At 40.9% G+C, this 25,384-nt stretch overlaps 3 protein-coding genes across 9 annotated transcripts in view; 2 read left to right on the forward strand and 1 right to left on the reverse strand.

Moving 5' to 3' along the window:
- Positions 1 to 22,523, reverse strand: part of EXOSC8 (exosome component 8) — a 36,999-nt gene extending 14,476 nt beyond the window's left edge. The window contains exons 1-2 of one of the 2 annotated variants that reach the window (XM_044452415.1): positions 22,407 to 22,523; positions 14,950 to 14,995 (exon numbers count right to left, since the gene is read on the reverse strand). In XM_044452415.1, the coding sequence (XP_044308350.1) occupies positions 14,950 to 14,975 (26 nt within the window). In that variant the 5' untranslated portion in view covers positions 14,976 to 14,995; positions 22,407 to 22,523. The remainder of the gene's footprint in view (positions 1 to 14,949; positions 14,996 to 22,406) is intronic. The other variant, XM_044452416.1, reaches the window with a different exon arrangement.
- ALG5 (ALG5 dolichyl-phosphate beta-glucosyltransferase) lies at positions 71 to 15,357 on the forward strand. Of its 2 annotated transcripts, XM_044452412.1 has the most exons (10): positions 75 to 237; positions 1,384 to 1,555; positions 1,677 to 1,723; positions 1,859 to 1,927; positions 2,574 to 2,666; positions 3,421 to 3,534; positions 5,962 to 6,021; positions 7,894 to 8,045; positions 12,600 to 12,685; positions 14,826 to 15,357. In XM_044452412.1, the coding sequence occupies exons 1-10, from the start codon at positions 178 to 180 to the stop codon at positions 14,936 to 14,938; spliced, it is 966 nt and encodes a 321-aa protein (XP_044308347.1). In that variant the 5' UTR covers positions 75 to 177; the 3' UTR covers positions 14,939 to 15,357. The 2 variants fall into 2 exon arrangements, with proteins under 2 accessions (XP_044308348.1, XP_044308347.1); XM_044452413.1 differs by lacking the exon at positions 12,600 to 12,685 and having other exon boundaries at positions 71 to 237.
- Positions 22,524 to 22,624: 101 nt separating the features above from the next.
- The window catches only part of TMEM39A (transmembrane protein 39A), a 38,515-nt gene continuing 35,755 nt past the window's right edge, over positions 22,625 to 25,384 (forward strand). For 3 of the 5 annotated variants that reach the window (XM_044452389.1, XM_044452387.1, XM_044452392.1), the window contains exon 1: positions 22,626 to 22,820. The gene's annotated coding sequence lies outside the window, so the exon portion shown is untranslated. Of the gene's footprint in view, positions 22,821 to 23,502; positions 23,586 to 25,384 lie in introns of all 5 variants that reach the window. The other 2 variants (XM_044452391.1, XM_044452393.1) reach the window with 2 other exon arrangements.

The raw sequence follows: 25,384 nt of genomic DNA on the forward strand, positions 1-25,384 counted from the left end.
TTCATAGGTCTATGAGAAAATCATCCTGGCCAATGGCGGCGCTTAGTTCAACCCCGGAAGTTCGCGCTGTAATTTTCTCCTGTCTCTTGGCGGTACTCTTCCGTCTCCGTGTCTCCGCGAGCTTCGGACGGGTTGCGTGCGTTCAAGCGGGTCAGAGAAGTGTTGCTCCGGTGGAAGATGGAGGTGGTGTGGCTGGTCGAGGGGCTGGTGGCACTCGCCGTCGCAGGGCTGGGACTGGTGAGAGCGGGACGGGGGCTTGGTCTTTAAAGCTTCCCCTTGGCCAAGATTAGCAAGCGCTTTCACTGCTTGGTCTTCTTTCTCACCACATAGCAGCCACTCTTCTTCGCTCATCGCCTTCTCTCTGCCACCATCATGCTGTGTGAGCCAGGACACGGGCCTGGAACATTTTTCAGCATTTCAAACAATCGGCCATGGACCAAGTGAAGAGTGGCAAGAGAACTGAGTGCCGCTACGCGTATGCAGTGTTCTTCCTTCATGGCCGAGTAACCCATCACGATTGCATTCGGCTGAGAAAGTTTGCTTTTCAGGCAGATTCGTGCCCTGGTCCCTCTCAGATTTCACAACTGAAGTCTATTAAGTGGGTAACTAGGGGATACCTTTAGACTGTCTACCCAGCAATTTGGGAAAGAGGTGAGCAGCACTGAAGGAAGAGCTGTTCCTTCAGGGCTTGTCTTTTCATGGTGCTTCAGGTGCCTTGATGGGGCAGCTTCTGACTTGGCCCAGCTTCCCTACCTCCCATCCAAGGTGCAGAACTTTGGGGAAGGTCCTCAGCAGGTAAGATCCAGTCCGTGAGGCAAATGTGCCCCACCGCTGATACAGCAGATCATGTTTTTGTTTATATAGCTATGTAATACCAGTGTGCATAGTAGTTTACAGTGTAGCATAATCTGGCTCATGGTGCTTGCTGCTTCAATTTCTCATGTGCTTTTTGTATCCTGTTAATCTGAATATGGTTCCTGAGCTGTGTTTTCAGTCCTGCTAAGTGTTTGATAATGTTCTGGTTTTTAAAGACCCAGGCAGAAAGCAAAGCAAAGGTTTATTGGGTCCCTGGTGACTCATAATGAGGGCCTGATCTAAGTGACTTGTGCCAATATCTCAAGGCTTTGATGCATTTCATAACTGCTGCAAGAGCTTAGGAACATTGAATTGTGATAAATTCTATATTTTGGTTAAGATAGATTTCTCCCCCCTTCCCCAGCACCCATTTGTATACAACTCCAGATCTCTTGCTTGCCAACTGACTTTCCTTTCAATTGAACTCCTTTCTAATCTTAAAATAAATGCTTTTCTCCCTGTAAAATGCTATGATGAAAGTATTATGTAACTCTCAACTGTATTTTTCCTTTTTCATGTTCCTTCCAGATTGCTGTGATTGCACACGTAACTGCAGCAAAGTTGCCAAACCTTAGTAGACATGAAACAGAAAAGTTCTTTTTGAATGCAGAAAATAAGAAGGAAACTGTCCCAAGCATCCATGACCCCCCAACACGTGAACTTTCTGTAGTTGTGCCTTCATATAATGAGGAAGAACGGTGTAAGACTAAACCCTTGTTTTTCTTGAGTGTGTATTTATAACCCTGTGTTTTGCCTTGTCTGTTTTTTACCAATGCTATTTTAATCACATCAGATCTCTGTTTTCTCCCTTTTTCTTGCAGTACCATCAATGATGAATGAAACTTTAGATTATCTAGAGAAAAGACAGGTATTTATAAACTTACATTCAGTTGCCATATAATGATTAATGAAAATATAATCAACATTTTTATACTTTTCCCTTTTTATGGTAAAATAAGATATGATACTAGGCCAAATGCACAAGTATTCTTCTTTTCTATAGAAGAAAGATCCTGAGTTCACATATGAAGTCATAGTGGTTGATGATGGCAGCAGAGATCAGACAACAAAGGTAGGAAAAACAGTTGCATCCTGTCAGTTCTAGCTATGATGTCAACAACATCTGTTACTTTTGGGGAAAAAACTTCTAATTTTTCTAGAAATGTTTGGAAGCATGATGCCAGTAAGGTATACAGACCAGATACAGAGAAGCTTGTACTTTCTACTTAACTTTGTTAAGTTACTACTGTTATTTGGAGAGACTGACATAAGACCTTCTCATATGTGTGCCATTAAGATAAGCTAGGTTGGCATGCAAAAAAGATGTTACTACCTCAAACAATGGTATTTAATTTATGTATTATCCACCTTGTTCAAGTTCTACCAAATAATGGTTTCTCTAAAATTAAGTTTAGGTATCAAATACATTGGTCTTATGTGTGTAATTGTAAAATCTTAACTAGTGTAAATTGTAAAACTGTTCAGTAGTGGGATTTTCTTAATATCAGACTGCATTTTGGCACAAGTTTGACCTGTCTTTCTATGAAATTTCTGTACTGCAATAATCTGCATTTAATACAGATTATTGCAGATTTTGTATTATTTTTCAATGCAGATTTTGTATTATTTTGTATGATGAACATAAATGCGAACAAAGACTAGCATTAAATTCTTTTGTGTAATTAGTGTTATTTTATTCCACTTTACTGCCCCTGTAGGTTGCACTGAACTATGCTAAAAAATATGGTAATGACAAAGTGAGAATCCTCACTCTGGTGAAGAATCGTGGAAAGGGGGGAGCTGTCAGGATGGTAATAAAGTTATCCTTCCTTTGTGCTTTTAGCAGTCAAGTAGTTTTAAAATAAAATTGAAGAAGACTGAGTACACTGTGTCATACTGATACTGGCATCTTCTGTGAATTTCTGTATGTAAGAAGATCCTATAGTGATCTTTTCTATAAGATGGGACACATCTATCTGCCAAATTTAAGCAGGCATGTTTATGTCTCTGTATTGGGAATCCATTTAATTTGGTTCATAAAGTATTGTTAATTGTCCTGAGATTTTGGGAACAAGCAGAGTAAAAATAAAAATTAATATAAATAAAAGTAACAAATAGTTTACATTTTCTGGCTACTTTTGAACCATTCTGCATTTTGTTCCTCCTACCCACCCGCAATGTATTCAGGTTGTCCATTTGGCAGGAATGTGAAGAATGGGTGTGTTTCCCAACAGGAGGCCTCTGGGAGCCACAGTGGGGTTGGTCCATTGCCTTTTCAGAACATGTGTGACATCCCTCAGTCCAGCAGATGTCTGTGCACATCTTCCTTGTGATCTGCATCTGGGCCCTATTCAAATGCGTGGGCACATCTCTGTCAGGGGCCATTGATTACTGTGCAGAACAACAGGCAAGCAGGGGCCAGGACTTTCCATTCAAAATCTAGAGGAAGCCTAATGAAGTCAGCTAATATTGTTTCAGCTGGGTCTGTCAAAAGTGAAGTCTGAAGTCTTGCAGGAAAATCTCATGAACTTCAAATACAAAGCTATACATTATTCCTACTGATAGGGTGTATTCTGTTCACGAGGGAAAAAAATACTCATGGCAGATGCTGATGGAGCCACAAAATTTGAAGATATTGAAAAATTAGAAAAAGGACTTGAGAGTCTCCAGCCATGGCCTGTGAGTTTCATTTATTTATTATATTTATATCTCGCCATAGTTGGATGAGTGTGTATATACTGGTTTGTAAATTTCTATGTTTGCATGTCTGTTTGTCGAGCTACTTCTTAACATATTCAAATATAGAAAGGAAAATGTAGAATAGAACAAAAACTAATATAAACAGAACAGACTAAAATAAACAAAATAGACAAAGATGCCAAGGAAATTTTAAATGAATACAACCTATATATTGCGACCTCCAAAACTAACTCTCTTACTATCTTTCCACATTCTATGAGAGTTTGCAAAAAAGAAATCATTAATCTATGCAACAACAGATTTTCTAATCAGTGTTCAAATTCTACTGCTTTTTCTTTTCCAAACTCCCCTGAACCTCCATTAGTCATGCTGAGCACAATAAAATTTTCATTTTTCATTACATTCTTCTAACAGTCTTTTATTTACATAGTTGCTTTGCCATCACTGCATAATCTGCCAATTTATTTCTCTGCTCTTCAACGGCTGGCAGTTCTGGTGATTTCCATTTGGAAGCTATTGTGATTCTTGCTGCCATTGTCAAATACTTAAATAACTCTGACATGTTTTTTAAAAGGGTCTCTGGGACGATATTCAAAAGCATGTTCTGGGGACTTGAAGAAAAAGTTCAAAATTAAGTTTCCTATATTTCTGTATGTATCAATTTCCAAAATTTGTGTTATTCCACAAGTCCACCACATATAATAGAAAGTCCCATCCACCCTGTTGCAGTTCCAACATTTTCCATTATAATTCTTATCTGTTTTTCCAATATCTTTTGGAATAATGTACCCCTGATAAAACATACCAATTTTCTCTTAATGCTTGCCTAACGTTGAATTTAATATCTTTCTTCCAAAGACCTTCCCACTGACACAGTGATATTTCTTCACCAAGGTTCTGCTTCCAGATTGTCATATGTTTCTTATCTTGATGGCTTTCAGTATCATAGTATAATAACAGTTTGTAAAGTCTTCCCAATAGATGATCATTCTGCTGTATAATCAACTTTTCAAAATCTGTGAGATCTCTTAAGGTGCATTCTCCTGGTTGTATTTCCCCTTTCATTCTTGAAATCAGTTGATGATTAAGGAGCCACTGTATGTTTTTCCCTTCATCTTTCAGTTGCTGCCAAGTTTTAACTTGTCTTGATTGATGAATAACATCTTGATATGTTATAAGACTGTTATTTCTCCTTGACTATTTTCCATATGCTTCGACCAGGGACATCAAGGGGGAGGTTGGAGGTCTAATTTTTTTCCTCATGGAATACCAATTTTTATTAAACTATCTCTTAGCACATGGTTGTTGTTTGTGATTAGAGCCTTCTTAAGCAAAGCTACTTCTATATGATGTAGAGATGCTGCTATGTGTGGTCATTTTGCTTCTTAAAATTGAGGGCACACTCTAGAGAAAGGTGGACACATTGTATTTCCCACTTTTTGTTTTGTTTTTGTTTTGAGTGCTTCCAAGGTGCAATGATGCATTCTGCAGAGACATTTGTAGTTTTGGCTTGGTGCTGAATATGCCTGCCATTCACCAGTGAGGAAGATGTCCATACTTAGTTCTTTGAGCTTAGGTTATAATAGACAATGTGATCGGTCTCAGATGCTAACAAATAATGGCCAACATCCTTATTTTCTGCTTTTCTTTTCTGTTACTGTTTTCATGTCTCTTCATCTCAAGCAGGGAGAGGTTGTTGGCTCTCCCACAGTAGAGGCATTCAAGATGCAGCTGGACAGCCATCTGAGAGGGATGGTTTAACATGGAATCCTGCACCCAGCAGGGAGCTGGACTCATTTGCCTTTTTGGTCCCTTCCAACCCTACTATGATACTGTTCAATGAACAAATTTTATTCCTCATTGTACTGTTTTTAAGTTCAGAGCAGAACATTTACACTACTTGAATAAGATTCCTGACCTTGTGAAGGTACAATTTGGATGCCAGGAAGCACTTCCTGACAGTTAGAACCCCTAGGGTATGCAATGGGGTTCCGCAGGAGGTGGTTGAAGCCCCATCGGTGAGGGTATTCAAGGATAGGCTGGACATGCACATGGAAGGCATGTCATAAGTGGAGCCAGCTGGATCCAGGGGTCAGACTAGATGGCCTGGGAGACCCATTCTGACTCACTCTGTTCCTGTGTTTCTAATTAGTACTGTGATTCTTACTAGACTAATTACGTCTCTGAACCTTCATTTGTCAGGCATTACCTATTTTAATACATAACTAGATTTTGGTGTGTCTTGTTAATTCATTTGGATTAATTAAATATCTTCTCTAAAGACATACTAATGGCCTATTATTCTAGAGATTAGTTGCATATAGAAACCTAATTTGAAGAGACCATCATTTAATCACTGATTTGTATATTTTTCTTAATGGTTGTTAAAGTACTTTTTCCCTTTAGAAGCAGATGGCTATTGCGTGTGGCTCTCGAGCTCACTTAGAAGAAGACTCAATAGCACAGGTAAGCTTTTTTGGATATTTTTTCTTCTGCATAACCTATCCAACTGCTGCATCCTTATAAAAGTAGTAAAAACATACTATACTTTTTGAGGTCAACTCTTGTCCTCCTATGATGTGCATGATTTATTTGTGAATATGAGATTAGGTTGCAGAACCAAAGTGCCTTTGCTGCATGTACCAACAAACCCTCATTAGCCATGGAGACATTATTATTGTGTATTGGGTATTATTTAAAAACGTATGGCATATGTTACATCAGAGAGCAGGAGCTCTTTCCAGCCCAAGGGCTGAATTCCATTTTAAAGACGTTCTCATGGACCATACTGCAATGGTAAGTGGAGACAAAGGCAAAAGGGTTTGGGCCAAAAAACCAAAATATTCCAGCATCTTTCAGCTTAAAAGTCTTGCTACTAATCATTAAGCCTTAGGCGAGACAGTTCAGCCTTTTAAAATGGAGGGAAAACAGCACAAATGTCAGGAGATTGGTGGTTGGAGGAAACAGCATAGGGCCAAGGAAAAGTGTGTGTCCTTCAAGAGAAACTGAACAGGTTTTATTTGGCTCCCAAACAGCCAGATTTTGTCTGTATGCTCTGAGGTTCTATAACCCTGTTCTATAGTTTTTGCCTTGAAGGGTTATGTATTCATATACCAGTAGCAGTTATTTTAAAATAAAACGATAATAAAATGTCTCATGGACCAATCGAAAAATGTCAATGGGAAATATTTATAATTCTTTGGGGATTTGGCAATCACTGAGAGGATTTTTTTAGCATTGCATGGCATCTAAGTAGTATAAAGATAAATAAAGGAAGATTGGTGTATTTTGGTTTTGTTAGCTTTCACTAAAACCAAAATAGTAATGGGGTGAACAAGAAAGGTAACACTCATGGATCAAGAAATCAAAGATTCTGTTAATCTTGTCCTTGACTGCTTAAAAGGAAGCACCACTTTGTTAAATGACAGTAAGTATGATTAAGATGGCAGCATACATTTTCTAGAGGTTCAGAAAATCCAGTAACCTGTTTTGAATAACTCCTTTCTAAGGATAAAACTAATTCTTTGGCTGAATCATTCAGAAACAGCAGTCAAAATAAAAAGAAGACTCTGCAGTTCAGAATATTAATGGTTCTTCAAAAGAGCACATGTCTAGGTGGCAGTCTACTAGGGACTAATGGAGTTCCTTCATCAGCTGAGGGTTGAAGTAAATGACGTTTGAGAAACATTTCAATACCTTAATTCCCCAAAAATCTGTTCTGTACCGTATCACAAGTGGAGAACAAGTATACAGGATACCTTGAATTACAAAATATAATTAAAGGACATGTTCTACAGGTCTCTAATAGTCTGAGTCCTTTTCTCCCTCTCATAATCATGTTAATACATATTATTGTGCACTTTCTACTGGTTGTACTCCCTTGACTATTTTTGAGGTGGAGATCGCTAGAGACAGACCACTTTCATCATAGCAGAGTGGGCCTATCAAGTGGAGCAAAAGAGAAGATTTTACTGTGAATATACATCCTTTGAAAAAGTATAATCCTAAAAATATGCTAGAAAAAAATAATAGAGTCTCTCTTCTGTATAACTTTTTGGAAGCTCTTTTTTCTTGTAGACTTCTTGTTCTCTCCCCCATTTGAATCAAGATCCATTCTAAATATTGGCCATGATATCTGCATCATACTACATGTACATAACAGTACCCATAGAAGCTATGATGAATCCTGCTTTTTCTTTTCATTTAAAACATATGTCACAAAAATATAACTGATAGAGCTTTGGTGAATATGATGAACAGGGAAATAGGAATGCCCCTGAACATGCTTAATTAGTTCCTTTAGTACAAACTGCTAATATTTTGCCTTTTCTTCTGCAGCGGTCATACTTTCGAACACTTCTCATGTACGGATTCCACTTTCTAGTATGGTTCCTTTGTGTTAAGGAAATCAAAGACACACAATGTGGTTTTAAATTACTAACCCGAGAGGCTGCTTTTCTGACTTTTTCCACTCTTCATATAGAGCGATGGTAGGTTCAGCTTCCTCAATCCTTATTTGCTCTATTGGAAATGAAATTGCAACAAATAAGAATGTTGTTTCAGGAGGATTTCCAGTGGTGCATATTCTTTTGCGGCATGGAACATAGCCATGTATGCCATGTACAGTATTTCCAGGTGCAAGAGAGCCCTTTTGAGCAATGTGCAAAGGCTTTGGTTTGGTTTCATTTTGAACTCAAGAGTCTTCACTTGCCTTGCAGGGGTTTTTCAGATTAGACGTAGAAAGAGACAACAAAAGGGAGAAGTGTGTAATAAAGGAAGAATGAGACAGAAATGTCAAATGATGAATGACAGGACATACAGTGCCTTGAAAAAATATCCATCTTCCTTTGTTTTTTCCACATTTTGTTGTTTTGCGATCTGGAACTGAAATTGATTTAATTGGCATTCTTACCACCTAATGTACATAAGTTACTTAACATTGTAAAATTGCAACATATTTTTTGTATTTTATTTTATACTATATAAATTATTGAAAAATTATTACTGTGTTGTAAACTGCCCAGAGAGCTTCAGCTACCAGGCTGTATAGAAATGAAAAAAATACACATTGTGGCACAAAAGTAAACATACAATTATAAAATCGTATGAAGGCCAGAGGGCCATCATGTCCAGTCTCTTGCTTAGTGCAGGACTTCAGGTTAAACCATCCCTCTCTTATGGCTGTCCAGTTGCATCTTGAAGGCTTCTAGTGTATGAGAGCCCACAGCCTCCTTAGGTCATTGGTTCCGTTGTCATACTGCTCTAACAGCCAGGAGGTTCTTCCTGATGTTCAGCTGGAACTTGGTTTCCTCTAACTTGAGCCCATTATTCCATGTCTTGCACTCTGGGATGAACAAGAAGAGAGCCTGCCCTTGAAGAGTGCTATCGTATCTCCCCTCGGTCCTCTCTTCTCAAGGCTAAATATGTCCAGCTCTCCTCATAGGGCTTTGTTTCCAGTCCCTGGATCACCCTGTTGTCCTCCTCTGAACCCATTCCAGCTTTTCTGCACCTTTCTTGAGCTGTAGTTCCCAGAGCTGGACACAGTGCTCCAGATGAAGCCTAACCAATGCTGAGTAAAAAGGAACTAGTACTCCAATTGATTTGGAAGTGATACTTCTATTAATGCAGCCTAAAATAGCATGTATCCTTTTTGCAGCCACATCACATTGTTCACTCATATTCAGTTTATCATCTGCAATAATTCCTTCTCACTTGCAGTATTGTTGAGCCAAGTTTTCCCCATCTTATAACTATGCATTTGGTTTATTTTCCCTGGGTGCAGAACTTGGTATTTTGTCCCTATTGATTTTCACTGTGTTGTTTTCAGTCTAATGCTCCAACCTGTCAAAATCACCTTGGATCTTGCTTCTGTCTTCCAGGGCATTAGCTATCCCACTCACTTTTGTGTCATCTATAAATTTGTGATATGCTCCCTGCACTTCCTTATTCAAGTCAGTAATAAAAATGTTGAAGAGCACTGGGCCCAGGACTGAACCCTGCAGTGCCCCACTTGTCACCTTTCCCCCGTCTGAGAACATGCCATTGATGAGCACTGTTTGAGTCCGATTCTGTAACTGACTGGATCCACCCAACTCTTGTTTCATCTAGCCCAGTTTCGGCTAGTTTGCAGGTCAGGGGGCACTATGTCAAAAGCTTTGGTCAAGATAAATTATGTTTGTTTGTTTGTTTGTTTCCCATGCTCCAGCAATTAGTATTCAGGGATTTCCAGGTTATGGATGTCTGAGTTAAGAACAGCCCATATTTTCAAATGAACTGCCATAATGCCTATTAATTTAAAAATACTACTGCAGAAAATCCTAGGAAGTGAAAGAGGAGGGAGGGAGGCAGGCCTCCAAAACATGCCTTTTGGCCTCATCCTTCCATGGTGGGAAATCTCTCTGGCATTTCCTTGCTGTAAAGAAGAGGCATTGGTGAGTTTGGATGGGTGGGGAGCTAAAAATATTCATGGTTTTTCCACTTGTGCAGAGGTCCTGCACCCCTAACATCAGTGAATGTGGAGGGCCAACTATACATGATCTGACTTGCACATAAATTCAACTTAAAGAAAAATGTCCATTTCCCGAGGAATGGAACTCATTTATAACCTGGGGACTGCCTGTATAGATATCAAAGACCATGTGCTTGATACTCTAGCTTAAGGGGGAAAGAGAGAGAAAATAGGTACATCCCCCTTGACTTTCCACTGCTAAACTCCTGCTCGCTCTGACCACTTGCTCTCTGGGAGCTTGGTTGCTTGCATCCAAGGGTCCCTTGAAGAGTTGGGGTAGATTCCTCTAAACTGCTCAACTAGGAATCAGAAAGCAGAATGAATCTCTCCACTCACATAGCTGCTGATACTAATCAGGCCACACCCCTTCAGTTGCAGCTTTCAGGAGCACACAGTCCCTTGGAAGAGACTGTTCCTGGTATACTCCAGACCCTTCATTTTTTTTTTGGCTCCATCTTTGCCTCCTCTTCCACTACAGTTAGACTCTTGTTTGCTCTTCCTGTTCCCTCTCTCTGATAGCTTGCTCTTTGGGAGCTTGCTTGGCTGTATTCAAGAGTCCTTAAACTCTAAGCAGTAACGGAGTGGCACTTGTTGGTTGCGTAAGTGTTCTCCTGCTTTGCTGTGGCAATCCTAAAGAAACTCTAGTGCAACCCACTGCCTGCAGAAGTAACATACAATTGCATGGATTCCCAAACAGCATCATATGCTGGGCCTTACTAAAACAGATATATTTAATCTGAGATCATGCAGAACTGGAATTGTGGATACCCACTTGGATACACAAGCGGATTCCAATCAGCTATTTAACAGTATGTGACTTTAAGCCAGTGTGTTGCACCAGAGCATAAAGAAAGTTGAATATCTATGTCATCAACAAGTGCCAGTTTGTTTTTGCTTGCTTCACTATTGTGCCAGAATATGTTGGATAATAAATTCAGGATGAAGTTGTGCTGAAGACCAATCAGTTTTGGATTATAAAAAAATTGCAGACTGTGAACATTACCTGGAGCACCATTCATTCATTCATTTCGTAGGACATTGGTACAATTAGCCAGAAAGTCTACAGTGCTAATGCAGTTTGGCTGCCTAAGCACCTGGTACCTGGAGCACCATTAGATTATGAAATAGAAAGAATATAGCTTAACCATGCCCCTGCCTAGAGAAGACCATCAACCCAAAACTCAGGTAAGGCTGGCATAGCCAGAGAAGCAACCAAGAGGCCAATGTAACTTCTGAAGATGAAGGAACTGTCTTTGGGACATCCATCTCCCAGGTGGTCCAGGAAGCTGGACTTTATGGAAGAGTGGTGGGGGAAAAGCCATTGCTGAAACAAATCCATACCAAAGTCCATTTGGAATTTGTAGAAAGGCATGTGGGAGGCACAGCAACTCTCAGGTCTGATGAGACCAAAGCTGAACTTCTGGTGCTTACTGCAAAAGGCTGTGTGCGCTACCAAACAAAACATGCTTCTTATCCTGAGAAAACCATTCCCACACTGAAGCATGGCGGTGACAGTATCAGGTTGTGGGAGTACTTTTCTCAACATGTATTTGGAAACTAGGTTGGGTTGAGGGCAGGGTGAATAGAGCCAAATATAGGGCAATTCTAGAGGAAACCTTGTTCACCAGGACTCTGGGATAGGGGCAGAGGTTCAGCAGGACAGTGACCTTGAAACAGCCACTGTAGTGGTTTAAAAACAAGAAACCGAGTATCTTACAATAGCCTAATCAAATCCCAAGCCTCAATCCAATTGAGAATTTGTAACAAGACATGAAAGTTGCTTTTCACCAACAGTTCCCATCCAACCTGACAGAGCTAGAGCAGCTTTGCGAAGAAGAATGGGCAAAAATTATAGGATCCAGGTGGGCAGAGCTGATGGAGACTTATCCAAGAAGACTTGCAGCTTTACTTGCTGCTAAAGGTGCTTCTACTGAGTATTGACTTGGAGTGAATAGCTATGAATCCAGCACCTTTTGCAACTTTATGGTGTTGAGTACCTTGTGTGCATCAAGTGGGAACAATGCCAATTCAACTTCATTTCCAGAGTGTAACACAACAATCTAGAAAAGATAACGTGGGTTCAGTATTTCTGGAAGGCGCTGTATAGTTTCTTATAGACAGCATTTTGGGGATAAGGGCAGTAGGTTGAAGCAGTTTTGCGGAAAGTACATCTGTGATAATGTTTTAAAGAAAGGGAGAAGGCACAGTGTGGGAGTTAATGAAGTGAGGTCCAGCCTGAAAATAAGGGCAGTTAGGAGAAATGGGCCACTGTTTTAGGAAATGTGCCTTTTTATTATGTATGCAAATAGTTGCTGCTTTAGAAAGGAGGAAGAACAAGAGATACTAAAACCCTCCTCCTCCTCCTCCTCCTCCTGTTTCACTAACATGAATGTAGTGATTCATAGTAACATGTGTACCATTATCACATTTATACCATTGCTTTGCTGTGCTCAGAAGCAACTCAGTATTACAGGTCTATTGCAGATACTTTGGTGGGACTTCAGTACTGAGTATTCATTCTGCTGTTCTGTTGCAGGGCGTTTGATGTGGAACTTCTTTATATAGCTCAGTGTTCTAACATACCAATAGCAGAGGTTGCTGTCAACTGGACAGAAATTGAAGGTCAGTTATTGTTGCTCTTTTTTGTCAATGCAGATTTTTCAGAAACCAGTTAGCTGAATTCCTCAGATGGTCTTCTGTATATTTAACATTTCTTATATCACCCTCCCCCCACTAATCTTCCAGTGAAAGCACCAAACAGTGAGGATCATTACCTCCACCAAGCAAACCTTTCACATGCTTTCTCCTGCCTGCCAGGCTTCTAGTATGTTCCCACCATGTCAGTACATTCTATATACAGTTTTCCTTTGAATCTACCCTGGCTTATTTTTCCTCACATTTCCAGCTACTTTTCACTGGTCCTGGATAGGGATTAGACTGCCAAAGTGTGACCTCTTCCTTCCAAGATATGCTGCAGTCAGGCAGGAGTTCTGTGTCTCTTTTTTCATTAGCAGAAAAAACATGTTACCTCTCTTCTCTTTACATGGCAACCGGGTTCACAACACAACAGCCCATCATGGATGACAAGCCATCATCATTTTGTAGGAGCTGTCACTGGTTTGTCACCCTCAACTTTTTTTTTAGCACTAGAAATTATTTCTATTTTACATTTACATCCTAACTTTTCTTCCAAGAAACCCAAGGTGACAAACATGAACTTTTTCCTGTTCAGGTTACCCAGAGAGCTTGATAGCCTGGTATCTCAAGTCTCAGTCCAGCACTCTGAACACTACAACCATCCACTAAAATTGTGCCATTTTCCAATTTTATTTGAACTTGTGCAAAACTATGATTTCTTTGAAAAACCCTACCCATGAATTTTTGAAAGGGGCATATGCATTCATGCCTGTCAAAAAGCACAGGAGCAACAGTAACAGCTAGCTGTCACACCTCTTTTCACTGAGCACCTAAAGTCTCAGGAAAGTGTGAAAATATGCAAGGAACCTAAATAGTTTTAGGTCCAAAAAACAAACCCTAGGGGAGCTCACAGCAATGGGGGTGATCACTCATGACTGGTTTCTCTTGATAGCTTGCTATTTCAGACCCACATAAGTGCACAACTGTCACTAAAATAACAATGAAAAATATATGAAAAGATTTGTGTGGATTTCTTGCAGTGATTTTTAAACAGTGACAAACCAGTGAAAGCACTTTCTAAAAAAAAATGGGTAAGGGCAGGGGGAGATACAGTGAGCGCACTGCAAAGTGGAGATAAGACTAGTCCTGCTGTGGAGTCCCTTGGGATGTCTCCACAAGGACTAAGGGAGAAGGAGTGGGAGGAGCAACTAAGATTACACACAGTCCTGTATCAGACATAATGTAGGTTGCTTCATGAGCAACTTCCTTGTATAGTTTATTTACCGGCTGGGTTATCATGAAGTGTATACCTGCTCAGCATGGCAGTATTGTTGAACACCAAATTATCCCAGTGTGTTGAGCACTAATATCACAAACTCTTGCTATCTTCACTGTTAAATAAATAGTAACATTTAATAAATAACATTTTATTTCAGGAAACAAAGTAAAAGTAGATATTTTAGAACAGATCCTTCTTGTAAACTTATACAGAACGTTGCAAGCGGCTAGAAGTCTAAGGGTACCATATAGAACCGGTAAGAAGATAGCAGAGAGAGGGAGGGGATTCCTACTGGCTGCTTCTCCAAGTTCTATGTTCAACTCATTTGTACAAAATCTGGTAGCAATAGCTGCAGCAACTGCCAGTCTTTAAGAACAAGCATAATGTCTTTGGTACCTATGAGTAAGGAAGCCAGTAGGGAGTTAGTAAAAGTCCCAAAGCTAGGAAGGGGGTTCTTTCCCTTGTGGAAAAAAGACAGGTGCAGCAGAGATTTGCTCCTGTGAATAAAAACGGCAGAATTCTGTGGAATGCAGACAATTTCTTCTTTCTAGCAGCATGAGTTACCTCAGGAGGAACATGATGGTAGTAAGCTCACCCCATGCCCCATGTTCCTCCAAGAAAGTGAAAACTGTTCATTTTACTCTTAGTTGGCATGTGTAAATATATATATTCTTTCCTCCTTTGACATCTTTGAGCAATGCTCCTACATTTAATGTTAAAACTACATCTTTTAACTACTCTTTAGAGTACATTAAAGGTTTAAATGCTGGTAAAGAAGCAACTATCTTGTATATGGACATATACCAGAGGATAATATTTTGTCTCATCTATTTTTAATAATCATAGGTTCTAAGTTGGTTCCCTTCTGGAGTTGGTTGCAAATGGGCAGGGACCTTCTTTTTATACGACTACGATATCTGACTGGTGCCTGGCAACTTGGAACGAGAAAAATAAATTAAATTATACTTACCGACTGGATTGTCTCGATATAAACATTATGCTGATTCTTGTCAATACTATGAAATAAGAAATATTTGATTACTGTTCTGTACTGCATTTTTGTTCGGTACTGCAGATGTCCTATACAATATGCCTTTTCAAAGATTTTTTTAAATTTCTAAACTGTTTCTCGATCATTTTGCTTTTGAAGAAATATTTAAAAATGATTTTCCATTTGCACAAAATATACTTAGGGAACAAGAACATGTGAGTAATTATATAAAATATGTGGACTGATACAGACTCCAGTTTTCAGTGAAAGCTGTCATTGGAGTTAGCCAAATCATTGTTACTTGTATATTTGTACACAAGAGGGCATACCTTTGTATACACAGTGTGCTTCCTTGTTTGAAATAAATAAAGGATGCTTTGTGCTTAAGATGTGCTTAAGATGCTCCAGTGGAGCAAAGCTCAGGGAACCACAGTTCAATTTGTATGCCAGGAAGTACTTCCTGACAGTTAGGACCCCAAGGGTATGGAATGGGCTTCCATGGGAGGTGGTTGAGGCCCCATCAGTGAGGCTGTTCACGTGGTAGGCATGTCGTGAGTGGAGCCGGCTAGAGCCGGGGGTCAGACTAGATGGCCCAGGAGGCCTCTTCTGACTCGCTCTGTTTCTATGTCACTGGCCCTAGCAAGAAATCATCGGATTTGAACATGCATCTTTTTCCATAAATGATTTACCAACATCTTACAAAAAGGCATTGATTTTCTAAGAATACCATGACTGATGCAGACAAAGCTGGACAATTCAGATTCTATTGATTTCAGCAAGGGTGAGTTGCTGAGTTAAACTGACCCACTAAAGGCAACCAGGTGTGAAATTGCTTAACCTTAGTTGGGTATCACCCACTGTTTAAACTGAAGGTATATCTGCAAGGCAATAGGTATTCATAATAAGCTCAAGAACTTAAGTACAGAAGACATGGAAACATTTTATGAGTTGTGAATGTGTGTTATATTCTGAACCAATGGACTTTAATTGACTTCAACTGCAATTCCAGTAAACTTTGAGGGTCTGTTCATATTACCTTTATATTGTGGGAAATTAAATGTAAAATGGTGCTCTCAAACTGTTTGTAGATCACAGATGACTCTTATTTTTGTAATCTGCAACCACAATCATAATCAAATTTTGCTCGCTTAAGTATACCTACAAAAGGCCAACCAGAATACCCTATGCATACATAATTATACATCTAGAACATCAAATGTCAGAATATTTTACACTTTCTGATGGCATATTATTTCTATGTCAATATTTCTGTCAGGTTCCCTGCCAGAAATTTCACAATCAGTGTTATGGTCCTCCCTCTGCTGCCCAACATTTTATTCCCTAACAACTGCCTTTTTCATTTACCCCATAGTTCAGGCGTAAACTTTGCTACATAATCCTAAACACATCTAGTCAAAAATAAATCTTAGTGGGTGCAGTATAGCTTGTGTGTAATAAACTTCATGGCATTGCACTCTCCGTTCTGGATATGCGTTTGGAATTAGAGTATCATTCATAGATTTCATCAAATTTCACAGCAGTCAAGTTGAAAAGTTACGTTGCAAAAGGAGATTTGAAATCCCTGTAACAAGGTCTAAAAGACAGACAGGTATCTAGTCACCTGGAAGAGCAAATGTCTGAAATACTCCTAGCCATTGGCAGTTGTGCAGTTCTTCAGCCCTCTTCTCTTTCACTTCCCTTTGTTCTCAGAGAGAGAGAGAGATCTAGGTTTCTGTACTACCCTTTAGGAATGCTCTCCAGATTTGATCTTGGCATCAAGTGTCCACTTACAGCAGGAAAATTGTTTAATACTTGTCTGGGAAAGAGGAGAAGGTTTGTAGGGATAAGAGGAACCACCGGGGCACCAGATATGCAGCATTATTATTTATCCACCGATCACTTGCCATTGGCTTGTTGAAGCTGAACATGACTTCCTTCTTCAGTGGCTTGTTCCTTCCAATGTGGAATATGAAACTGCAGTACCTGCCTGCTGCACTGTGAAAATTGTACAGAGGACCTCTAGGTTAAGCACCTGCCACACACAGCTGTGCCACCATGATACTGAACAAAAGAAGGTATGGTGGGCAAATAGAGAAATGTTGAATTCGTACAACACAAAATCCAGAGTGAGTTGCTTGTCATGCAAAGTGCACACGATGAACCCAGCAACTGATTGGGTTCATTGTGGGTAATTTACCCCCTCTCACATCCAGGAGGTGTCCCAGGGAATAACATGAGAAGGAACAAGTTTCCTCTCTTTGACAATCATGACTGGGAGCAGACTTCAGCTTGTCATGGCTGTCAGAGCCCTGCTGAACAAATAGGGCATGCAGGCACCTGCAACAAGATCAACTTCCAGCTTCAGATGGGACAAAATATAAAGGAATGGCCACTGATCCCTTTCAGTATGCAGTCTCTTGCCTGTTGCTCTTTCCCTTCCGGGCACAAGTCATGTTTGTACTGTCCAGACAAAGAATGAAAACCCCTTTGGTCCCATAATGATTGGGCACCTCTGCCTCCTGATCCTGATGAAGCCACATTCAGTTACTCAAGGATGTGATTGCGGGGACAGCCTGCAATGGAAGAACTACAAGTCATCCCATGAAAAAACTGAGCAAGAGGCTAAAGCTCAACCAACTAGCGCAAATAATAGCAAGGCTTGCAAGAACAAGAAGAGAAGAGTGTGGGAGACTCCCTGTTGTGCAATATGGAAACACATGTACATTGTGAAGGCCCATGGACTCATCAGATATGCTGGCAGCCTGAAGGACAGAGCAATGAGGTAACTGAAGGACTGCACGTCATTTAGCCCACTGACATGTATCCCTTCCTTCTTATATATGTGAGAACAAATGGCATTGCCAAGCATTGCTTTGAAGAAATCACATCAGACTTTGAAACTTTGGGGTGGAAAGTCAAGAACTCTGGTGCCCAGATAGCTTTCTCTTCCATCCTTCCAGTTCTTGGAAGAGGAATAGAAAAGGAAAGAAAAGTATTCTGAGTGAGTGCCTAGCTATGAAGGTGGTACCAATGGGAGATACTGGGATTCAGGGACCATGGGTTACATTTTCCAGATGAGGGACTGATGGCAAGGAATGGGTTGCACCTCACAAGAGATGGACAGAATGTGTTTGGCCACAGCATGAAGAAGTCCATCAGGAGGGTTTAAAACTGAATCCTACAGGGGACGGAGAATTACACCTGGGCATCACAACAGATAAAGGTTTATGCATCACAACAGAGAGAGCAGCTCTAATAGCACCCAATAATAACTAGAGTATAACACATGTGCTCTTCAGTGTCCATATTCTAACGTCCAGAGTATGGGAAACAAACAGCATGAACTTGAACACTATACTACTTAATACAGGAGGGTGAATACAACCTGATAGTTGTTTCCGAAACATGATGGGACAACTCCCATGACTGGAATTCAACAACTGAAGGATATCACCTGTTCAAGAAGATCAGAAGGAACAGAAAGGGAGGTAGACTCACAGTATATGTTAAAGATACATGTCTCTGCAAAGAAATACAAGAGGACAAGCTTAGTAGCCCCATTGTAAGCATCTGGAGTAAGATAAATGGAGCAAGGTATAAAAGGAACACAGTGGTTGGAGTGTATTAGTAACTACTCGGGCAATGAGAAGATGGAACTTTTGAAAACTCAAATTGCCAGTGTTTCTTGGAGGTACAGTATCATTACTGGGGACTGCAAATTCCCTGATATTTGCTGGGAGACAAATTCTGCCAAGAGTGACCCCTCCAGGAAATTCCTAACATGTATTGCTGATAACTTTCTCCAACAAAAAGTGAAGGAAGGAACTAGAATAGAGCGGTCCAACTTTTTGTACCTTGATGTCTGCATGAGGACTTCAACATGGAACCTGAGGGCCACACAGTGAATTACATTTCCATAGCATAAAATGAAATGTTTGCAATATATTTATTTAATATACACAATTAATAATTTTAAGATGGTTTTAGGACTAATTGAATTAAAAAGAATGCTTTGTTTCTCCCACTCAAAAACCTTCCTATGTAACCCCCTAGCTCCTCCTTCCTTCTTGGAATTAGCACGCTAAGCCTTTTGTACTCAAGCTGCCAAATTCTCCCCAGTTTGCCCCAGCCACTCCTGGTGATGAATGCAAAGGCACTCGGGTCCTAAATACCTTCACACTTGGTCAGCTGCAATGGCACAGGGCATGCTGGGATGAGCTGTTGTGAGGCTGCCATCATCAGAAAAAGAGCCGGATAGGATGGCGGTCTCAGGTGAGCTTGCTGCAATCACACATGTGGGATTCCTGGGATCTGGACTGGTGGGGAACAGAGGACCTCCAAGCAGGAAGAGGACTGCAGAATAAGGCCTCCAGGGTAGCAAGCAGCCTGCAGGCCACATGTTGGACCACGCTGAATTAGGAGAACTGCTATCCTTAACTTGATACTAACCAACAGGGATAACCTAGTGGATAAAGTAGAATTCTGGTAACTCTGGAGGAAAGTGACTGTGCCATTCTTGAATACTTGATTCTAAAGAAATAAAAGTCAACTGTAGCCACACATATATCCTGGATTCTAGGAAAGCCAATTTTAATTTGGCTTTCCTAAAATTTTAATACACTCAGAACAATGAAAGCAAAGTCCAATGGCAAGCAATCCTAATTAGAAAAGGAGTCCAAGATGGGAATAAAATAAATAAATCAATCTAAAGGCACAATCACAACTCCAACTAGGAAAAGGGATAGCAGGCAAGAGAAGTCCATGTGGCTTCACAAAAAGCTTAGAAATGATCTGAAAACAAAAAGGACAAGTGTAGGAAATGAAATGAATGCCAGGCTACGAAGGAAGAATACAGACAGGTAGCACAAAATGGTTAGGATTTAATTAATGCCCAATAGCCAAATCTCTCTGGCATCAGAAAGGCTGAAGCTAGGAGTAAACTAAAGTTAGCAAAGGATGCTCAAATGAGCAGCAGCGACAGCACCTTTCTTCAGCTATGCACATAGTAAAAGACAGAGGAAAGAAATGGGAGTTTCCACTACAGGATGTGTATGGAAGTTTTTCACTACAGGATGTGGGTGGAAAACAATAACAGATGCCAAAAGTAGGCAGAAGTCCTTAATTTCTACTTTGGGTCAGTCTTCTCCCAAAAGAAGACTTTAGGATCTTCCTGATGAAGGGCAAGTACAAACTGAAGGAGCAGGATGGCAGCTCAAGATTGATAGGCAAATGGCCAAGGATCATCTAATTGGGTTAAATCTCCAGGACCCAATGAACTCCATCCTAAAGGAGCTGGCAGAAGAACTCTCAGAACCACTGTCTATTATCTCTGAGAAATGGAGGACAGGGGAAGTGCCATAGGACTGGAGAAGGGCTAATGTTGACCCATTTTCAATTAAGGAAAAGAAGAACCTGGGAACTACAGACCAGTCAGTCTGATATCCATTGCTGGGAAAATTCTGGAGCAGATTATAAAGCAGCCAGTCTGCAATCACCTTAAAAATAATTCAGTGATTACAAGAAGCCAACATGACTTTCTCAAGAACAAATCCTGCCAAACTAATCTGATTTAATTTCATGATTGGGTGGTAATGGACTGTGGGAATGTTGTGGATGTAATCTATCTCAATTTCAGCAAGGCTTTTGACAAAGTGCCCATGATATCTAGATTAGCAAACTAGCTAAAAGCTAAAAGTAAACTAGCTAAAATATAAAAACTATCAGCTGGATCCACAGTTGGCTGCAAAGAATGCTTTAAAATGGCATTAATAGAAGTCTCACCTCCAAATCATGTGAAATGCTAGTTTGGCCTAATCTGGAGTACTCCATCCAGTTCTTTCACAGTTCAGACAGAGGCAGACAGCTGGAAAGGGTTCCAAGGAGGGCAACAAGATCAGTCCTGGCCTGAAAACAAAGCCCTATGAGGAGAAATGGTGAGAAGTGCGCAAGTTCAGCCTTCAGAAGACTGAAAGGAGATATGATAGCAATCTTTGAGTACTTAAAAGGTTATCACAAAGAGGAAGGACAGGATCTCTTTATCATGCAGGGATTGGACCTGATGGCCCTCTGGCCCTTGCCAGCTCTACTACTGTATGATTCTATGAGCAGCACAGAATTGCCAGCTAGCAGTACTGGCAGAAGTTCCAGTCCTGATAAATAATTCACCAATATAGCAGCCATTTTCCCATAAGGCAGTTTCTTTGGCACACACATTTCCAACATTGCTTTATAGGAATATGAAAATGGCTGCTTTGCTGACAAGTCTGTTTTCAGGTGGGACAGCAGTAGCGTGCAGCAACTTCTCTGGAAGAGCCATTGCTGAATGGTAAATGACTTGTCCTTCATGTACAAGTTAATAGGTTTCAGGTTGGGCAGGAAAAATTACTTCCTATACCCCTACCACTCAGGATCAACAATACTGCCTTCACTGGATCAAGAGTCTGGTTCACCCTTAAGGCATTTTTCTATGCAACACTGCAAGGAGTGGAAGGCTCGTGAACCTGAACTTGCCAGCATAGGCACCATGTAATTTTTCTGTAACATAATTCCCATGATATATAAGTCACAGACATTGCAAGGTGAGGAAATTTAAAATGGCTGCTATATTGGCAGGCCTAGCCACTTGGGCCCAGCACGCATGTTTGCACCAGGATCTCAAAATTAAAGGGCCCAGAAGCAAGTGGAGATGGTAGCGAAGAATTTAGAAGACTGAGACTTGGAAGGGCAGCAGCAAAGGAACTATAAAAGATAACCTATTATATTAATGTGTCTGTGGAATCAAGGCCAAGACTATCCACTCTATTTTATTCCTGATCACTGTGTATGGGTGTGAAAGCTGAACAGTTAAGAAAGTTGACAGGAAAAAGGTGATGTGTGCCAGAGGACAGCTTTGTGAATATCCTGGCCTGACAGATCAGCAAGTGGGTCCTAGATCAAATCAATCCAGAGGGTTTTTTATAAGTATGAATGATGGCACTGAGGCTGTCATACTTTGGCCACATCATGAGAAGGCAAGACTTATGCACAAGGCAATAATGATTGGGAAAATCGAAAGCAGAAGAGGAAGACCAACTATGAAATTATATAATCCCTCATAGATGGATCGATTCCATAAAGGAAGGCAGAGCCTTGAGTTTGGAAGAGCTGAGCAAGGTTGTCAAGGTCAGGACACTGTGGAGAGGATTCAACTCAGGGACACTTGCCAGCACCTAATACAAAGGCACGTGGCTACACTAGTGCTTAGCCCAGCTACGCTGACTGAAAATAGATGGGTGTGTGTAGCGGAGCAATTTTCTGCCATTGGCTATGAAGGAAAGCAACAGTCTCCACGGTTCAGAATAAAGCACATTGAGTGTTCCCTTCCGAACTTGGAGATGGCCTGATATGCTACACGTTTAAGCGAATGTCTTATTTGAAACTGCCAATGAATCAATTACGTGCATCACGCTGCAGTTCTCCGGAGGTGATAATGAACTCTCTCAGCCACCGGTCTTTCGCCTCTGCTTGTGTGCAACAGCACCGCGCGCTGCGTGCATCCCGTTTCTCACCCCAGCGGCCTCCAAAGCTTTTGCCACCCTCAAGATGGCCGCCTGCGCGCCACTTCCCGGGTTGGTCGCTGCGTTTGCAGCTCTCGTCGCGCCTTGATGAGCGCATCAGGCCTCATTGCCACGTCTCTTCAGAGTAGCAGGGGCAGCCGGGAGCCGTCGTGGCGGCAGGAGAAGAGGAAAACGAGAAGCGCGTTGAGAGGGCCGGGTCTCTCCCTCTCCCCAGCTTGGTGGGCTCCTGGGAGCTTGCAAGTGGCAGCAGTGGCGATAACACCCGTTCTCGCTCATGGTGCCGCTGGAGAGGCGGTGAGTTGGTCTGAATGCGCCTCCTCCTTTTTTTCTTCTCTGTGTTTCGTGGTGGAGGGTAGACTAGGACTCCCAGTCGTAGTAGCCACAGGCGGGCGACTTGGCAAAGAAGGGAGAGGCCGCCGCTTTGTGGTTCCCGCTTTGTTTCTTAGCTGCTTTTCTGTTGTACTTCTTCCCTGCCTCCATCTCACTGCCTTAGTAATGTGGTGCTGTGCTCAGTTATTGGCCTTCGCGCTTTCTTCTCCACTGTGCTCAGGTGTTGCCTCCGCTGCATACAGTTCCGTGTCTTCTTTTTCCACCCTCTACCTGCCGCTCCGTGGCTGCCTCTTCTCTCATTACCTCCGGTTTTTCAGCTGCTTCTCAGGCAAGCAACTCTTATTCTATTGAGAAGAATAAAATACCATATGCAGGGATTGGAATGCCTCACACAGAAACTTCCTGTCCCATTTCCACTAAAAGATAGAAACAGAAACAAAGCGAGTCAGAAGGGGGTTCCTGGGCCATCCAGTCTGACCCCTGGCTCCAGCTGGCTCCACTCATGTAATTCCCAACATGTGGTTGCCCAGTCTTCTTGAACTCCCTCACTATAGAGAATACCATTGCTCATGAAGACCAAGGCTGCTAGTGTTTGTTCATTCTTTGGAGTCTGTTGAAGGTTATTTAAATTTATTTTCTTCCCCAGAGATTCAAATCTGTGAGAATTGTCTCCAGATCTGAATGTCAGAATCCTCTGGATTGTCCATACCAGAAACTCACACCAAGCAGGTACTCAGTTGGAGCAAGTGGGTGATGTGACTATTTCTCTGAAATTTGTATGACTTGTTCTGTGTGTAAGTAAGCTCCATTCAACTAATTGGAACTTCTAAGTACACGCCATGCCCAAGATCAGACTACATATCAACGAAGAGTTATCATTTTCCATTGAGAACTTAAACACCCCAAAGTGTTTAATTGACATACTGATTGGGATAGCAAATCTAGATATCTGATCATGTTAGTACACATCCCAATCAGTATAAACTTGGAGACTGAAATAATGAAAGCACACTATTATTGGTATACACTAAAGAATACGCAGTTTGGCAATATGAATCATGTCATATTTATTGATTGAGTTTTGATCAGCTGTACATAAAGAAAGTACCCCAACAGAATATGGAATCCACTTGTACTTAGAATTCATCTGTAACATCTTCCCACCCATCCTAGCATCTATTTGTAAAATTTTCCTGATTTAGCATTTGTAGTGGGAGATTTTAAGAAGATTATACTCCCTAGCAATCATATTTAGGAATGCTGGCTTTAAAATGTAATTTTTGTTATACTTAGTTTCCTGCCACAGAAACAAGAGCTAAATAATTATCTCAACTATTTTGTGATCTTTTTAACTCAGGAAGCTGCTCAGGAATGCCGGATTAAAATAATCTTAGTGTTGCTTCTTGAACACTAATGTGCTGATATTCAATAGACACTATCAATGAAAACATAATTAGTCATTTCAGTTTTTGGAGTAAGTGTCTTTTGTTGCAAGTAAGTTTTATCTGGTGCTTATCATTGAAGTAACTGGGGATTTCTGCATGGAGGAGCACACACAATGACAAGTTGCCTCTTCTCCCAGTTTAAGTTACATAAAAGTTACACTTTTCAATGTCATCTACTTTGATATGCATGCAGACAATTCTTGAAATGACACACCACAAAAGGGTAACCGCCTTTTTCTCACTTCTTAAATTACTTGTTATTTGAATGCATGGGTGGTCAGCTTAATTTGCAGCAATCTGGAATTGATGGGCAGCTGTCTCACAGCTTTTCTATTATTAATTTTATACTCAGTTGATTTTCAGTGATATATGCAAAAGCTGTGTGCTTGTTTACTTTCCCTGTAAATACTTATGAGGAATAAGTATTCATAATACTTCACTGTGTGATGAGAGCCATTGTAGTTAATATACGATAGTGTGTTATGTTTAATTCCTAACTTTTCAAATGCAGCCCTGTGGGATGTTGCCCAGTTCAGCAAGGTCCAGCTGCTGAACTTACAATGTTGCTGTGTGTGGTGGAAGCATTTGCAACAGGCTGTGGTGATGTTTCCTAGTTAGAAGTTGTTACGATTACCCTAACTGGTTGTAGCAGTGGCAGCTGGGGCATGCATTTTCCAGTCCTTTTGCTGTGGGGTTTGCAGGAGCATATACATGGCAGGAGTTCTAGTGGATCTCTCCTTTTAAGTTGCAATCTAAAATGCTTTGCAATAAGTTAGGAAAAAGAGGCAGGAACATGGAAAGATGTGACCTGTGGAACCTAGAACAGTTCTGTGCTGTTGGGAACTACACAGGCAATGCTAGGATGCTCCCATAGAACCTTAAGGAGGACACTCAAGGCCCTAGGTGTTGTGGTGGGCAGATCTGAAAGGTTGTTTCAGAGGTGTGTTGCCTTTTGGAGGCGTGTACCGTATTTTTCGCTCTATGAGACGCGCCTGACCAAAAGACGCACCTAGTTTTTAGAGGAGGAAAACAAGAAAAAAATATTCTGAAACAGATGGGCACATAATCACAGGCACATTCCCC

This window comes from Varanus komodoensis, unplaced genomic scaffold (genome assembly GCF_004798865.1).
Source record: "Varanus komodoensis strain SLA01 unplaced genomic scaffold, ASM479886v1 scaffold72, whole genome shotgun sequence".
Classification (NCBI taxonomy): domain Eukaryota; kingdom Metazoa; phylum Chordata; class Lepidosauria; order Squamata; family Varanidae; genus Varanus; species Varanus komodoensis.